We start from the raw sequence: 18,143 nt of genomic DNA, 5'->3' as shown, positions 1-18,143 counted from the left end.
CACTGCCTCCTTGAGATGCAAATCTATCTCATGCATATTTATTGTGCCTATCCTGAAAAACCTGACCTGGCTCTGGTTCTCGAGGACCGGAATTGCCTACCCCTGTGACCTAGGCACAGTCCTCTGAGAATAACTAGTGAAATAGAGATGGTCACATTTCCACACACTCAAGCATCCTAGGAGAGTATTCTTTGGCACTTTTGTCTGCTGGTCCCTAATTCTTTTGGGTTCAAATTGGTCTGGATGACAGAATATATAGTGTGTAATCCCCAGAATTACCGTAGGAAGCTTTGAAGGGTTAGGATGATAAAGACATTAATGTTGGCAGCCTCCCAGTGTCATAAATGACAACTAGCAGAATCTGTTTGCCATCAGACGCAATAAAATATAATCCAAAGAGGAGGCCGGCCATGAACTTTCAAGACCACAAATGTATCTCATAAGAGAAAAATGTCCGAGGAAGGGACAATTTTTCTCCTGTATGACATCGTCTGTTTGTTCTTATGTCTGTCCAATAGAAGGTCTCACAGGCTTCTCTCCAGGACCCAAGGAGCCCATTAGAGCCCAGCCCAGTTTGACAAAGAAATTATCAGCTCTTGGGGAATTTCCTGGTGTTTCTCTCTGAAACGTAATACTGTATATAGAAATAAAACAAAACATCAACGAAATAACGGGATACCTTTTTTTTGTATTAGCATTTGAAGGTAGCCTATCTTCTCCAGATCATGACTGTCATACCATTTTACTCTATTAAAATTGTTATCGAAGTCCAGGTCCTACATTACACTCCGCCTCTTACATCTTACCTAATAAAAGATGGCAGGCAAAGACCAGCGCGGCCCATCCAAGATGCCCAGAAAGGTGGCCAGGGTTGTTCTTGCAACACCATGTGGGTTACTCGCTTCTCTTTGTCTTTAGGGTTATAACTGACCCTAGTACAGTCTGCTCCCCCTTTAACGTTTGCCTTCGATGCGCGCCGAACGGCTAAGCACCTTTGGCTCATCCCCTTTTAAGGGGGAGCTCCGGTGGGTAACTTCAGGGGGTAGGCGGAACTAATTCTCACCATTGTCCCTAGTTCTCTCTCTGCTCCCTTCTGCTTTTTCTCCCCCTCTTCTCTCTCTCTCTCTCGTTTGCCTGTTTTCTTCCCCTCTAAACTCCTTCTCCTTCCTCCTGCTCGTCTGCCCAAGGTTCATCAGAATCCCCGTCTCTCCCATCTGATTGATCAGTGTAAGAGTGACTCTCACACATGCGTAGAGCTGAGGCAGGGGAAGCCTCCTGCCAATTAGTTGTTCAGGTCAGGAAACCTTTAAAAAAAATTTTTTTTTAATGGACAGGTTCTTCCTCATCTTGTCCACTTCATCAGATTGCAGATTTTGGTATCATCCACAAAGAGGCCCTTCAGCAATATCACTTACAAAAATGTTCAAAAGAACAGTCCCAAGAGCTGAACCTTGAGGCACACCACTGGTAACAATCCTTTCCTCAGAGTGATCTCCATTGACCACTACCCTCTGTCGCCTTCCACTCAGCAGTCACTTTGGGGCCCATACCGAATACTGAAAAGAATTAGGGGGTATGAGTGCATCCCATGCCTAGCTATGAACTGTCACCACTGCATTCACCCTCCCTCCCTCTCCTCCTACCATCACTCTCTTTGGAGCATCGCCTGACCCAGTCAGCTCAAGAAACAAAAGCAGGTCCTGGATCCCTTACCTGGAAATGTTCAGCACTACCACCGAGCCAACTTGCACCTTATTCCAGGTATCTGAGATAAGAAATTGTAACTTCATTGAACCTTTATTTTTCAGTCCTGTCACTGTGCCAAGTCTCAAAAGTAAGAATGCAATTGAAATGGGAACAGTTTTAACTCACAACAGAGTGCCATACATCACGGATGGCGTGTTCAGGATATGGGTCTGCAAACACTGGCAGCTTTTAAAATTTGCAAGAAAAAGGAAAAAAAAAAAAAAAAAAAAAGTACAGTTCTTCTGTGTTTCCAATTAATTTATACCAAATGTTTAAACTGAGATTCAGCCATGGAGAAATAAAACACATATTAAAGCCAGAAACAGAATATTCACATTTCATCCTTGAAAGCGAAGGCACATTTCTCCACCAAGGACGTGATGACTGGTGGTAATACTGGGTGAGGGGATTCAGGATCATACTTTCAGTAGTGGTGGAGTGGAATTGCACTGTGTTACGACTGTGCCACTAACTCCAGATGTGGATTGACAGACGACAGCCTAGGAATACCAGAGGTCCGGATTCCCCCGGACATGTCCTCCTTTTGAGGACATGTCTGGGGATCCGGACGGCTTTTCAAAACCCGCCACTTTGTCCGGGTTTTGAAAAGCTTCCAGCAATGTCAGGATGGCATTTGCTCATGCACAGATGTAACACAATAACATCACGCGCACGCATGCGATGTCATCGCGTCATACCATCGCATGCGTGAATGCCATCCGATGTCACTCGTTGCTCATGTAGGTCGAGGGGGGTGGGGCAGGCCTGGGGGCAGAACAGGGTGTGGCTGGCCAGAACAGGGCGGGAAAATCTGGTAACCCTAGCCCTAGTTAAATTAAGTGTCCCTTTTACAAAGCTGTGTTAAAAAATGGCCGACGCCATCTTGGTGGGGGCACTGGCACCTGTCCGCCCCCTCATGCCATGCTCACCTTCCCCACCCCCGTACCTCTTTAAATCTTCACCAGCCTGAGCAATTTCTCCAGCCTGCCTCTCACACTGGCCGGGATCCCCTCTGAAATCACTTCCTGGTAGTGAGGCCAGGAAGTGACATCAGAAGGAAAGCCAATGCTGGTGCGAGCAGTAGGCCAGAGAAGTTGCTCGCACTGGTGACGATTTAAAGAGGTACGGGGCAAAGGGAGGGCACGTGTGGGGGTGGGGAAGGAGTGGGGGTGGAGAGGACGGTGCGGGGGCGCCACCACCCCAGGTGCCTCCTACTGTAGCTACGCCACTGGCCTACGCTATTTTTAGTGCATGGATTGCCCACACACTAAAGCCACTTTTTAGCATGGCTCTAAATTGTTTGCTATTTGGCTTCTCCAATTAACAGCCATGCGCTAATTTAGAAATTAGCACGTGACTATTAGCGCATGAGCTCTTACCGTCACCTATTTTGTAGGCGACAAGGGTTCCCACAATAATCCCACAATGTCTGCCCCCAAACGCACCCCCGCACCAAAAAATAAAGTGTATTTTTTAGTGCATGTTGAGCCCACACTTATCACTTGGCTCCTGAGCGCAGTCCACCAGCGCCATTTTTAAGCAGTGGTAAATATGCATTAGCGCTTAGCGCCACTTGGCGAAATGGCCCCCTACAAGTTCTGAAAAGACGCTGCTTGAATTGCTGTCCCTTAGTATTCATATGCCTGCATTGATATAGCGAGGGACTGGACATCTTACCTTCCAACACAAAGAACTGCGTTTGCCATGTTAGTACTAGGTGAGTTTATACGACTTAAACCCAAAACAGCAATATTTCTTCACTGGCCTCACGAAGAGAGTATAATGCTCAGCAAAAGCTTGTGAAAGATACATTAAGTTAATCCAAGAAAAAGATATCACCTGCAACTTGGTTATTGACCCTTATTTTCACCTTCTAAAACCAATGGTAAAAAGGCAGGTTTTAAAAAAAGACGAAGAGAGAGGAATTCACATGTCCAAGACAGGAAATGCAGAATTTCCATGCTGTCTTACGAGAGGCTCTGCAAACATGAAACCGCTTGTAAAATGGGAGAAGGGCTGCACACCCCAGCCCCCTCCACGTCCAAAGAGATCAGTGATTTTAGAAAGTTGCATGTGGAAAAAGAAAACATAACAATCTCTTTTTCTCCCCCCACCTACCCCTCCCCCAAATAGATGTGGGAACAGCTTTCTATAAATGCTGCTCCTTCTGACAATGGCTCTGGTCTCAGCATCACAGCCCCCCACCTGATGTCAGCTTCCCCCACCCAGCATCACCTGGCCTTACCCCAGCAACTGCCTCCCCCAACAGCACAGCCTCTTTGCGGATGACAGAGTAGACACTAAGGGAGTGGAAAACATGAAAAAGGATCTACAAAAGTTAGAAGAATGGTCTAATTTCTGGCAACTAAAATTCAATGCATAGAAGTGCAGAGTAATGCATTTGGGGATTAGAACTCAGAGCCATATGTGCTGGGAGGTGTGAGGCTGATAGGTACAGATGGGGAGAGGGACCTTGGGGTGATAGGGCTAGAGCAGGGGTGTCGAAGTCGGTCCTCGAGGGCCGCAATCCAGTCGGGTTTTCAAGATTTCCCCAATGAATATGCATGAGATCTATGTGCATACACTGCTTTCAATGCATATTCATTGGGGAAATTCTGAAAACCCGACTGGATTGCGGCCCTCGAGGACCGACTTCGACACCTGTGGGCTAGAGTCACAAAGCAAACCAATCGTGTACCGATCGGTTTGTGACCCCTTTGCGACCCGATTTCCCTCCAACCCGATTCACTAACCTCTCCTGCGGTCCGCTTCCGATCCGTGCATGCAAATGAGGGGAAACGGCATGCAAAGTAGGCAGGGACGCGGTTCACCAAACAAATTTGGGACACCGACTAGGCTGGCCGATCAAGAGAAGAAGCAACTGCTGGGGACCAGTCGCACACGTCTCTGCCGACTCTCCTGCTCCATTGCCGCCCTGCACTCTGCCCCGATCTTCAAGCCATGCCTGATCTTAGCTAAGTTGGTGGGGGGGGGTTCTGCCTCCCAACAAACAGATGTGAACATGGAAGCATGTCCAGTCCCGATCTCCCAGCCCTGCTTTCTCCCCCATGTCCTCTCTGCTCCGAGCTCTGGATTTCTGCCACCTTCCCTGCAGTGCAAGCCCGTGGGGTTAAAGTGGGGCTTCACGCCACAGTGCAGCCCCGCTTTAAACCCGCGGGCTCGCACTGCAGGGAAGGCGGCAGAGAGCAGGGCATGACCGGCTGACAGGAGAAAGCAACAAGCCAGTGTCGGCGAAAGGGAAGAGGCTGCTGCCGCCAGAAATAGCCCTTCCCTGGGAGAGCAGGAGAGTCGAGGCCCAAAAAAAAGCCAGCCCCCCCCAAAAAAAAAAGACAGACACAAAATGTACACGCAGACCATCGGCAGGGAAAGCGCATGTGTCAGGATCGCACACTAGCGATCCATGCGGTCGGAGGGGGCATTTCTACAATCGCCCTCATTTCAATATTTTGATGTTGTGAATCGGTCGGGCCTGCTGGAATCGGACCCGGAAGTCAGGTTAGTGAATCTAGCCCATAGTGTACGAAGATCTAAAGGTGAAGAAACGCTGGTGTTTACACCTGCCCTGAGGCATGTCTAAGTGCCTGCTGCAGGGGCAGCTGTAAATACCAGTCCAGATTCCCCATGATTCCAGCTCTCCCTTCCCACAAAAACTTCCTCTGCAGCCTTAAAGCACCTGAGCTCCCAAACAGCACTAAAATCCCATCAAAGCACCTGAAGCCTCCAAACAGCACTGGACCCCCCCCCCCCCCACCAGAGCAAAAGCCACTGCCTTGTCATACTGTTTGTTTCCCCCACACTGACATGGATTATTTATAGTGAAATAGAAACGCAGATCTCTCAGCACAGACCATTCCCTTTACCTCCTCACCTCCCTACGCACCCCCTCACCATGTGGACACGGTGCACCTCCCCATCTCCGAATGGTTTGAAATACAATATCTCTCTAGATGATTTTTTTTTTAAATCTGCCGCTGAGATGTGGAGATGCTTCAAAAATAGCCATCATCGTACAATCTCAGCAAGCTTCTGTATATGGTGTAAACGGGAAGCAGGTACAGGGAAAACTGGCATAAACTCTGTGGCTGTAGATTATCAGGGGTGACGGGAAATGTTAAGGCTCTGTTGGCCATGAACATCTACCGCAAGAGAGAATTCACAACGAGCAAAAGGAAATGTAACCAGAAAGACGCAGCAAAGAATGCGATAAGAAGGACCCAGAGAGCAGACACGACACGGAAAAGAACAGTACCTTATGTCCGAGTGTGTGACTTGCAGTAACCTCTCGCAAGACAAGGGGTGATCCACAGATAGAGGGTTTCCAGCATGGATGACTAGACTCTGTCTACAGAAGGGTACCGCACTGTTCGTCATCTCCACATCCATCATCGATTTCTTCTCCGATATCACGTTACAATAGTTGTAGCCACCGTTCACTGCCATAAACAAGAAGAAGATCCAAAAAGTAGTAACACAAGGTGCAGAGGTGCAGCGCTATGTTTTAATCCAGTGCACGCAAGCCCGGGTTTATTAAGACACATGTCACGCCCAGGGCCTGTGCAACCATTAGGCATGACTAGGCAGTCGCCTAGGGCTGCAGCTTGAGAGGGAAAGCAAAGACCAGCAGTCATATATATATATATATATATATATATATATACACAAACTTTGATACTTATGGGCAGTGGCGTATTAAGGGGGTGGACAGCCATGCTCGCACCCTCCCTTCCCCCACCCCCATACTTCTTTAAATCTTCACCAGCGCGAGCAACTTCTGAAGCCTGCTACTCGCGCTGGCCTGGCTCCCCTCCAAAATCACTTCCAGGTCACGGGGCCAGGAAGTGACATCAGAGGGAAAAGCAATGCTGGCGTGAGCGGCAGGCTGGAGAAGCTGCTCACGCTGGCGAAGATTTAATGAGGTTTAGGGGAAGGAAAAGCATGAGTGTAGCATGGGGGGGGGGCGAGGAAGGAGCGGGGTCGCAGATAAGCATGAGGGCAGAGATGAGGGGGCGGGGGTGCCACCACCCTCTACTGTTGTTACGCAACTGCTTATGGAGGTTGATATTCAACATGGTTTAAGCAAAACAGAGGAGGCTCCTGATCGCCTAAAGCATGCTGAGCAAAATGGCTGCCGACATTCACCAGCACTGAACTGGGTATTGCCACCGAATACTGACCCTAGCCCAACTCAAAAACCGCGATCCTATAAAAAGTAGGTGCCTAGCCCAAAGCACCTACCGAGAAGTGGGGTGTGCTTAGGAGCGGATCGTGGGCGTGTTTTTGAGTTAGGCACCTCTTTGTGAATCGGGTGCCCTTGGGCTCTGATATTGTCACCCAACTTTAGGCATGGAAAGCCCTGGCATTAACTGGAGACGTCCAAATGGTAGGATGCTGAGCGCCACCTAAGCACAATTCTATAATGGGCACCTAAGTTTTATAGAATAAGCACCTTTTATAGAATCAGGTAGGCACCTATCCCCCAATTAAGGGCTCTTTTTACAAAGCTACATTAGGCTTTTTTAAATCGCCGGCCATGGCGATATTAGCTCAGAGAATTCCTATGAGCATTGGCGCTAATACTGCCGCAGCTGGCAATAAAAAAGCCTAATATGGCTTTGTAAAAAGGGGGAGGGAGGGTAAAAAAAAAAAAATTTCAATTATTGAACCTATTAAGGGGATTTTGCCAGTTAAAGTTAGACACCCGTTTGAGAATCTGGCCCATAGAATGCAGTTTCATTTGTGGAAGTTTGTGATTCTAAATAAAACTAAAGTGCTATTCAGATTCTTAGTGAGAAGACGGGATAAATGCTGGAAGAAATGCAGATTTTAGGAAGGGTACATATGAAAAGAAGCCTGATTCTACTAGACCAGCTCTAAGAGGCTGGAGAACACAAGTCTTTTAATGATTATAATAGTGAATCACCAAGAATTTTATACAATTCAGACCCTAGGCTATCTGGACCAGAGACATTTGCTAATTTTATTTATTAAATTATATTTAAATTTCATCTTCAGAGTCTGAGCTCTTTAGTAAGCCAAATTTAAAGCAGGAGGACTGAGTTTTGAAAAAAATTTCTCTATGAATAGAAGAACACAAGATCTCATTATAAAGTTCCTGAAAAACTATACAAACCCTTAGAGATATCATCAAATTTAAGTTTTCTTTGTTTTTCTTTGCTGGGGTTTTTTGTTGGTTTTTTTTTTTTTTGTACTGGATATCTATTTACGAACAGGTCATTTTAAACCGGTCTAGCAAGTGACTTTCCTGTTTTATTTTCACATCTATATAGTTTATATTTTTAAAAGCTATAATTCATATTAGCTTTTTCTGAGCAGTTCTATGCATGGGCATGTGCAGTAATGCGCATCTTATGCATGTACGTTGGCATCTTAAGTGGCATTTGCATATGGAAATATGCTCCATTCTATTAGCGCGGTTTTTAGCGCCGGCTGCGGCACTAACAGCTCCGACGCTCATAGGAATTCTATAAGCGTCAGAGCTGTTCCTGCCGCAACTGACACTACAAGCCGCATTACTGTTTTATAAAAGGGGGGGGGGGTAAGTTCCTTAGCATGTAACTACAAGGAGGCATGCATGTGAACAGAGCATGGAAGGGACATGAACATGTCTACAACTTACACACATAGAGGGAGCCAAAAGCAATGAGCACGGAGTTCTATTCTATTGCTCCCCCTAGGTGACGATCGGCCAACCCAACTCACTAACCTCCTACACTGCCTCTCGGATATGAAAAACTGGATGACAGCCAATAAACTCCAGTCTGTTTTCAGACGATTGTGAATATCTACTTGTAACTCGTTCTGAGCTTCTGGGAGAACGGGATAAAAATCGAAATAAATAAACAGACAAATAGCATTCGGAGTTGGGCACCAGTTACAGAACAGCACTTAGGACCAGATTCTATAAATGGCCCTGACCTGCCTCTCCTATGGCCACGCCCCTTTTCAGCACACTGAAAAATCGACGCACTCATCTTTACAGAATAGGGCCTAGCGAGATGCATGCACAAATTCAAATTGGCGTCAATTAGCACAGATAATTGATTGTTTGTGACCACCCAGCAGCATATCAAGTTTTAATAAAGATAATTACTGGTGCTAATTGGTTTGTTTTTCAGTTAAATAGCATGCGCAATTTTGAGCACTATGAATAGAATGTAGGGCTACGTATCAGGTGGGCCTGCACCGTCGACAGGCCACGCCGGAGGGCCACGCCAAAGGGCCCTTTGTGCAGACCCAGTAGGACCATGCTAAAATCTCTGCCCAATTTCACCCACAAGCAACAACAGATCACTCTTCAAATCCACCTTCGAGTTTCAAGGCCCCCCAATTTGGAACTGCCTCCCAACCTGCATATGTCAAGACCTCCTCCTATCTAGGGTTACCGGACGCCCGGATTTACCTGGATATGTCCTCTTTTAAGAGGGCATGTCTGGGCATCCGGACGGCTTTTCAAAACCCGGCACTTTGTCCAGGTTTTGAAAATCAGATCGTGTCGGGAGGAGCATCCACGCCCTCCCGACCGAGACGAGCAGGCTGAGGGGGTGGGGCTAGAGGCGAGGCTGGGGCATGGCATGGGAGTAACGGGGCACACATTCGACCTAGTAGACTTTGATCAAATGTCCGAGATCTTCAGCTATTTTGGGTTTAGCAGCCCGGTCCTCTCCTGGTTCCAAGGCTTCCTAACCACACGGCGCTACGCAGTATGTAAAGATGGCAAACTTTCAGATAGTTGACACCCTCCCAGCAGAGTCCCCCACTTTCACCATCATTGTTCAACCTCCTAATCCAATCCTTGGGATCCAACCTCGATCTTGCACCAATGAAACATTTCACCTTTACTCTGAGGCAAAGATGGCCATCTCTTGTTAGTCAAAACCTTGCTAATCGTGTGAGCTTTTTATTTAAGCAACAATTCAATTTTCTCCAGTTTATCTCCTACCTTTAAAGATGCCTACATGCAAGGCTCTCTGCTACAGTGAAAAGCTTTTCCCGGTGCCAACCTTCAAGTTGTTTTCACTCTTTGAGATGCATAAAATTGAAAGCAGATGGGCGAAACTGAACAATTTTTTTTTTTTTTCTTTGCAATACACTGTAAATGTTTTGGAAATGTGATTCTGGTACAATACATGTCAAACAGCTGAATTTAAAGGCAGAGGAACTTGCCAAAATCAGAAGACGAATGGAAGTGAAAATCTGCCTTGACAGATTCACTGGAGATGCCATGAAGCCATAAATCATTGCGCCCGGTACATAACCAGTCGATAATGAATGTGGCTTTTGTGTGTATTTATCATCTTGAGATCGGAAACACCGAACAGCTTTTCTTTTTTTTTTCCCCCTTCTATTTTGAGATGGAACAGAGTCACCTCCCGCTGCCCACAGTAATGCACAAGCACCAGTAAACCTGCAACTGTTTGGCACTAGTGGACTATGTTACTATGTTTTGGCTTGGGGGAGGTAAGTGGAAAGTGGCTGTGCCATCCAGTACCAAGGGCTGTATGAAGGGAAAAGGATTTATATAACGCCTTTTTGTAGTTATACAACCACACTCCAAAGCAGTTTTTATTAGCATTTTCCTTATCTGTCCCAGTAGGCTCACAATCTGTCTAATGTAGTGGAGAATTGACTTGCCCAGGGTCTCAGGAAACGACATGGGATTTGAACCCACAACCTCAGGGTGCTGAGGCTGTAGATCTAACCACTGCACCACACTCTCCTCCAATACAATATCAGAAGTGAGCCAAGTATAGAACAATGAAGTCATTGTGACATCACTGATGAGGTTGGCTCTTAAGCATTGGTGGAATGAGGCATTATGACATCAGGGAAAGGGATTGGGACTTGTATACTGCCTTTTTGTAGTTATACAACCATACTCAAAGTGATTTACATACAGGTACTTCAAGCATTTTCCCTGTCTATCTCGGAGGGCTCACAATCTGTCTAATGTAGTGGAGAATTGACTTGCCCAGGTCACAGGGAACAGCTTAGGGTTTCAACCCACAGCCTCATGGTGTAGCTGAGGCTGTAGCTCTATCCACTGTGCCCAGGGCCAGATTTTCCTATAGGCTAACTAGGCTTTAGCCTAGGGCCTCAAGATCCGTGTCACATTTTTTATAAAGATTAGTACCAATAACAACATGTTTCATTTAACATATTGATATATATCACAGTAATGATGTATTTTATTATCTCTCATGTAATTTACAAACTTAAAAATGGGAGGTGAAAAGGCCTCATAAGTGGAATAGCCTAGGGCCTCTTTTCATCTAAATCCGGCCCTGACTGTGCCACACTCTTCACACAAAGCACCCATATGAAAGAGGCAGAAAAATAGATCCCAACCCACCATGTCCTCTCATGCCTAAAACCTTTTAGCATCTACAAATCGTTTAGAAAAAAAATAAAAAACCATCCTATTCAAGACCTCCTTGAAGACAAACTAACTCCGCAAGACTCATCCCAATTCTCTGTAGCAAATCTCTCTACTCTTCAATTCCTCTGGAAATGGCCAGATAACTTCTTTTGTAATCCGCCTTGAACCGCAAGGTATTGGCGGAATAGAAATCTCTAATGTAATGTAATCTGGATTAGTGTGAGCTAATTCAGCAGCTAATTCAAGACATATGAGCACATCCTAAAGTATGCTATTTATTAGTACCTAGATCAGCATGTGGACTGGTGGGGCAGGAGGGAGCTAGGGGGTCAATAATATAACTGAGTGTCTCCTTTTAGGCACCCTGATACCACACAGTGAGAGACAATTCTAGAACAGAACCTAGGTGTCAGGATTCCATTATAGAATACTGGGATAGCTGGGTATCGGCATAGGGATGATGTAACTGCAGATACCTAAATGCAGCAAGGGGTGTCAGGTCAAAAGCGCGCCGGGACAAAGGCGCGCCCATACAATTGAGCGCAGCGTGGAGGTGCGAGCCGCAGAAAATTACTGTTTTTACGGCTCCGACAGGGGTGTGTGGTAGGGAACCCCCCCCACTTTACTTAATAGAGATCGGGCCGCGTTATGGGGGCATTGTAATCCCCCACATTTTACTCAAAACTTCACTTTTTCCCTGTTTTTCAGGAAAAAGTTAAGTTTACAGTAAAATGTGGAGGGTTACAACCCCCCAAACCCCCCACAACGCCGGCGCGATCTCTATTAAGTAAACTGGGGGGGCTCCCCAACAAAACCCTCCGTCGGAGCCCCTAAAAACTGTAATTTTCTTCGGTGCGCGCTTCCGTCTTGCGCTCAGTTGTCAGCGCGCGGTGTTGTCTATAAACCGCGGCAAGGGCATACGTAACGTATTCTGTCCCACCCATGCTCCGCCCATGTGAATGCCAAATGCAATGGGGCACGCTCACAGAACAGCGCTCAGTTTGACGACGCTTATGCACACAAGAGCTGGTTTTCCAGTACATTTATGCACAAGTTTCAAGTTTAATAAAATTTTGATTAAAACGCACTATCGTATCTTCAATGCGATGTACAAAATTTACAACGGGGTGTGACAAACATAGTATTTGTGGAAAAAATACTGAAACAGATTAGTACATAATGACAGGAACAAAAGGAAAGAGGGAAGAACTACAGTTCCAGGAACCCCTGTGAATTTCGTAAAAACCTCAAACGCGGTTTTTCGCCTGTCAAAAGGCAGGGGAGGCAGGAGAGGGCAGCTGGAGCGCCGGCGGGCGAAGAAAATCACTCACGGTCTGCTCCGACCGCCTCTTCCTGTAGTAAAGTCGGGCTATACCAATCAGGAGCTGCTTTGACACGCAGCTCCCGATTGGTGTAGCCCGACTTTACTACAGGAAGAGGCAGTCGGGAGTAGACCGCGAATGATTGGGTCCGCGAACCGCGAATTCGTGAGGCGGAACACGAACCGCGAATTCGTGGGGCGGAACACTGTACAATGCATAAGGAAAGAAGTACATAAAAGGAAAAAAAAAAAACAATAGGTTAAGCACTTGTGATTTTTGACCTTGTAGCCTTAACCGTTCAAATGCATCTTTTAAAAGAAAGCATTTAAGATTACCCTTAAATCTATCTAGGTTAGTTTCTTCTCTCAAGGAAGTGGGCAGTGAGTTCCATAAGTGAGTGTTGACAGAACTGCACTTACAGGGTGTAGGACAAGACTCACAGCAGAGGAGGTGGCAACAAAAGGGGAAGAGAGTGCAAGCTTGTAGATGCTACTGGATGTTACACGAAATACCAGCAGTGGCCAAACACTCGGGGAGAGATTTTATAAAGGACACCTATGTTAGGCGCCTACATTATTTACCTAAACAAGTTTTAACAAGCTCATAATTGGGGAAAAAAATGTTTAATCGGCCTAAATGGGTGTGTTTTGGGGGGGTGGAGATAAAGATAGGTGCCATTAGATGCGATTCTGAAAAGAACTTAGGAACCTGTAATGTAAGCCAGGAAAAACCTGGCCTGCATTACCGGCGTCTAAGGCAATTCTGTAAACAGCGCCTACGTGCGATTGAGATGCAGCCCCCCCCCCAACCGCCTGCCGATTTAGGTGCCATTTATGGAATCTGGCCCTCAGTGAATTGCTTTTCTTGCTTCTGGACAGATTGGAGATATTTTATTGGCTGCTCTTGGGGAATGGTTTTAAGAAAGGTCTGTTATTGAGACCGGACAAGAGGGAAGCTGCTGCTTGTCCTGGATGGAATGTTGCTACATTTGGGATTCTGGAATCTTACTTGTCTTTTGATATTCTGCATGGAATCTTGATACTTTTTGGGGTTCCAGAATGCTGCTGCTATTGGGTTTTTGCCAGGTACTAGTTAGGGTTAGACATCCGATTCCGGATTTACCCGGACATGTCCTCTTCTTAGAGAACATGGCCAGGCAAATGGACAGCTTTTTCAAAACCCCGCACTTTTGTCTGGGTTTTGAAAAGCTTCCATCTCGGGACCGCGTCGGGAGGGCATCTGTGCATGTGCAGATGCAACGCGGTGATGTCATGTTCTTTTTAACATGCGTGTGACATCATTGTATGACACCTGTGCATGCGCATAATATCCTCCCGATGCGGATCCGAGCATCAGAACAGGTTGAGGGGGGCGGGGCTGAGGGCGAGGCGGGACTTAGACGGGGCGGGCCTGGGGGCCCGAATAGTAAAACCTAGTAACCCTAGTACTAGTGACCTGGATTAGCCTCCTGGACGATGGGCTACTGGGTTACATGGACCACTGGTCTGACCCAGAAAGGCTGTTCTTATGTTCTAATGCTATTTTGGGCCCTCTGACCATACGCCCCCAATATTCATCACTGTTTAACCATTCAGGAGTGGCTCCTGGTCAGTTAAACAGCACCAAGCCGGCTAAGCACTAAATATTCAGTGTAAGATGGTCGCTGAAGATTAGTGCTTAGCAGCTAGCAGATATCCGGCTATGGTGCTAGACGTAGCCTGCTACCCACAAAATTTAAAGCACTATTGATTGATTGATTTAAAAAAATTTATATCCCGCATAACCAGCAATTCTATGCGGGTCACAAATAAACATACATAATAAAATACACTGTAACTACATAACAAAACAAAACCACACAGTCTAACTTTAGGTGGACTTTATAGAATGGCAAGTAATCTCTAACATAATAACCGCAAATAGTAAAAAAAATAAATAAATAAAAAATAATAACAGAATAATCCCATCTGACAAAAATCATATAAAACAACATATAACTCTTCACCTATCGAGCATTAAAAACTCTCAATTAGCACAGTTTCAACATTTTTCCAAAATTGCAAAACACTGGGTGCCTGTCTCATTTCCAGCGGCGATAGGTTCCAGCTCACTGCCCCCCTGAACTGACCACCTAGTCTTCCGGATCCCCAACAGCTTAACCAAACTGAGAGGTGGAACATGCAAGCAAAACTTATTCGCCGATCGTAAAACTCGTGTCGGCTGATAAACGCGTAACAACGCTCGCAAAGGTACAGGAGCGTCGTCCTGCAGTAATCTGAAAATGGATTCTATAAATGACCCCTTCCGGTGCAGTCGTCAAATCAACCGCTAAGCGCCATTTATAGAATCACACCCGATGGCGCCGGCTTGTCACTCACCTAATTTAGCAGTGCCCATGTCAGACACCCAACTCAGCCATGCCACTCTCCACCCATAACCACTGTTTGCGATAGGTGTGGGAGGGCACCTCAACCTAGGTGGCACTAGGAGTCCCAAAAGTTCATTGCCAAACTATTAAATTGTTTAATGTTGTTTGGGGTATTTTTTGGATTGGCTGAAAACTGTCATGATCATCTAGCATGCTGATTAAGCCAATAAAAAAAAAATAAAAATTAGGCGTGGATACAGAACTTAGATGGCAATTATAGGGCACCTAATTTAGACATTATTTATAGAATATGGACCTGTCTAATTTAGTGACTAAATCAGGCCTCTACAATATCTGGTCTATCTTCGGCCGCTATAAATTTAGCCAGCCAGCACTGGCTAAGTTCATAGTGGCAAAAACTATGTCAGGTATTCAATGCCGGTCACCAGAAATGGCCCGGCATTGACTATCTGGGCTCAGCGACAACCACAGGAGTCAACCTGGCTAACTCCTACAGTCTGACTATCATGCCCATTACGTTTTCACAGTTTTATTTTACCGATTATGGACCAATAAGCAATCTTTCACCTTAGAAGTAACAACTGATTGTAATGTAGTAGTCTGGGTTTCTTGCCTATAAAAATCACATGTCCTTTTCAATTCCTTTCCCGACTTATTCAGAAAACTTGTTACAGACTCTCAGCCTGGAAAACCACACTCCAAATATCTTTTAAGAAAAGCTCTTTATTGCTGGAAATTGCTCCTGCCTCCAGGACCAACATTAGGGGGTGCAAGCGGAGCAATTGCCTTGGGCCCCCTACCAGAGGGAGTCCCCAAGCCTGCTTCAAGCTAAAGGTGGCATTGACTGAAGCCCAGCTTTTGGGACCCTCCCTAGTTTCTGTCCTGGGACTCTGAATATCTAACACCAGCCCTGCCTGCCTCAGGCATTAACCCTAAATTAGCTGGAAACTGGTCAGCTGCAGGCAGAGGAGAATCTCAAGACCTACATTAATTACTGCATACTGTATCAGACAAGTGTCAAACAACAGAGAAGATTCAGGTGATGGCAAAACCAACCTCTTCCTTGGTGAATAAGTCAGCCATTCCCAAAGTAATAGCACATGGGTAGGGGGGGATGCTGGTTCTATCATCCAAACTAAAGGAAACTTCAGCTGGAGAGAGTACTTACCAAGCTGAGGACAGGGACCTCCTTCAAAGATGTCACATGATGATCTGCAGGAGCCCTTCACAGCAATCTCACAGAACCTCTAGTCTTGTCATTCCCATCTAGGCCATGATGGAAAATACTCCCTCACTCCATGCATGCTCCAGAGGGGCTTCAAAGATAGGCTCCTGGCTTTGAAGCAGTAAGGATCGCTGATGACATCATTAGAGGTTCAGCCGATTGCCTGCGAGCATACCTACACTCCAGCAGACCTGGCCTGATGTTCCCCCTTGAATCCTGATTTCCCTGCTCTACCAGCTTACTCCTCCTCTCTTTCACCGATGCACACAAATAGCTTCTCATTGTGAAATGCACTACGAGTGAACTACTAAAGTTTCTCTGCTTTTAAATGGTGATTGGTGAAATCATCACTGTTGACATAGAGCTTCCTGGAATGTCATGATCTCATCGGTCTCAGAGCTCACTGATGCCAGGGTCCTGGTATTCCACTCACTTACTTATGAGAAATGCAAACTAAAACAGAATTACGGGGAAGGGACATTACAACTAGATTAAATCAATGCATTAGACCAGGGATCTCAAAGTCCCTCCTTGAGGGCCACAATCCAGTCGGGTTTTCAGGATTTCCGCAATGAATATGCATTGAAAGTAGTGCATGCACATAGATCTCATGCATATTCATTGGGGAAATCTTGAAAACCCAATTGGATTGCAGCCCTCAAGGAGGGACTTTGAGACCCCTGCATTAGACTATGTGTCAAGAAATGGTAGCTCCATTGTTTTCTTGTTTTGTTGCAAATATCTTCCATTTTTTCAACTATTTCCTTCCTTAAACTTTCCAGTGATATTAAGACTTCCAGTATCTCTTTCCTTCCACGCAGGATCAACTCAGATTTCCAAGTTTAATAAAAATTTAATATACTGCCTATCAATCTTCTAAGCGGTTGGTACATAATAAAAAACAAATAGGGGAAACGTGCATTATAATGTGCAAGACTTACTGTGACAATAGGTTTGGAGGGAGGAAATACAATTCCAATAGGAAAGAGAGCCATCTAGAGGAAATACAAAATGGGCAGGGGATCCCATCCGATAACCAAAGCTGAGTAATGTCTCATAAGATTAATGAGTTAAAGGTTGAACGCATCTTTAAAAAGAGGAAAGTTTTTAGTTTTCCCTTAAATCGATCTAATATAGTTTCATCCCGTAGTTCAGGGGGACAATGAGTTCCAGAGCATCGGTGCTGTTACGGAAAAGTTTGTTGTGACTGTGATCTGAGTATTCTAACAGGGGTATAGAGAATTAGAATATTGTTTAGAAATTCAGGTTGATTGTTATGGAGTGTTTTAAAGGTTAGAAGTATGATTTTATGGGTTATTCTATGTAGAGGGAGCCAATGAGCTTTTTATTAGAAGAGGCATGACGTGGTCAAATTTTTTTGCTTTTTCAATAAGTTTTATTGCCGTATTTTGTACGACTTGCAGGCATCTGATCTCTTTCTGTGTGATGCCCTTATATAGCGAGTTACAGTAATCTAAACATGATATCACCAGGGAATGTATTAAAGTATTCAATGAGGAAGACTCAAGGACTTTAGATCATTCAATAAGAACAATTTATCTACAGCACTCTATTATATAGCAATTCAGAGCAAGAGTAGGCAAGACTCATCATTCATTACGATGCTTCTACAAAAAGTGTAGTCTTAAGCATTTTCTTGAATTTCTGAGTATCAGTGAGGGCTCTTTGTGGTCCAGTTAACTTGTTCCACAGAGTTACTCCTATGATGGAAAAAGCAGAAGATCTCGTATTCTCATTGTGCACTTTTGAGAAGTCCATCACCGACAGTCGCATTGCACCTTCAGACCGCAGAGTTCTAAGTGGTCAGTAGATTGTCATAACCTGCAATAAATACCAGAGAAGCCCATGGTAGATGACTTTGAACACGAGTACCAATGTTTTAAAAATAATCCGTGAATACACAGATAGAAGACACTATATGCAACGGTTTGGACTTTAGGCTGATGGTTGATTGTAATTGTAATCCTTCCTTGCATGGGAATAAAACTGTTGATGATTTTGAGATATTGAGCGCTAGCATGT

At 45.3% G+C, this 18,143-nt stretch overlaps 1 protein-coding gene and 1 long non-coding RNA gene across 5 annotated transcripts in view; one reads left to right on the top strand and one right to left on the bottom strand.

The window, feature by feature from the left end:
• The window catches only part of GLIS1 (GLIS family zinc finger 1), a 243,432-nt gene that overhangs the window by 176,125 nt on the left and 49,164 nt on the right, over window positions 1–18,143 (bottom strand). For 2 of the 3 annotated variants that reach the window (XM_033916799.1, XM_033916801.1), the window contains one exon: window positions 6,017–6,200. In XM_033916799.1, the coding sequence (XP_033772690.1) occupies window positions 6,017–6,200 (184 nt within the window). Of the gene's footprint in view, window positions 1–6,016; window positions 6,201–16,043; window positions 16,327–18,143 lie in introns of those variants that run through there. The other variant, XM_033916802.1, reaches the window with a different exon arrangement.
• Window positions 1–18,143, top strand: part of LOC117346747 — a 70,969-nt gene that overhangs the window by 12,561 nt on the left and 40,265 nt on the right. The window lies entirely within an intron of this gene.

This window comes from Geotrypetes seraphini, chromosome 12, assembly GCF_902459505.1.
Source record: "Geotrypetes seraphini chromosome 12, aGeoSer1.1, whole genome shotgun sequence".
NCBI classification, from domain to species: Eukaryota; Metazoa; Chordata; class Amphibia; order Gymnophiona; family Dermophiidae; genus Geotrypetes; species Geotrypetes seraphini.
This window is presented reverse-complemented; position numbering and strand designations above follow the sequence as displayed.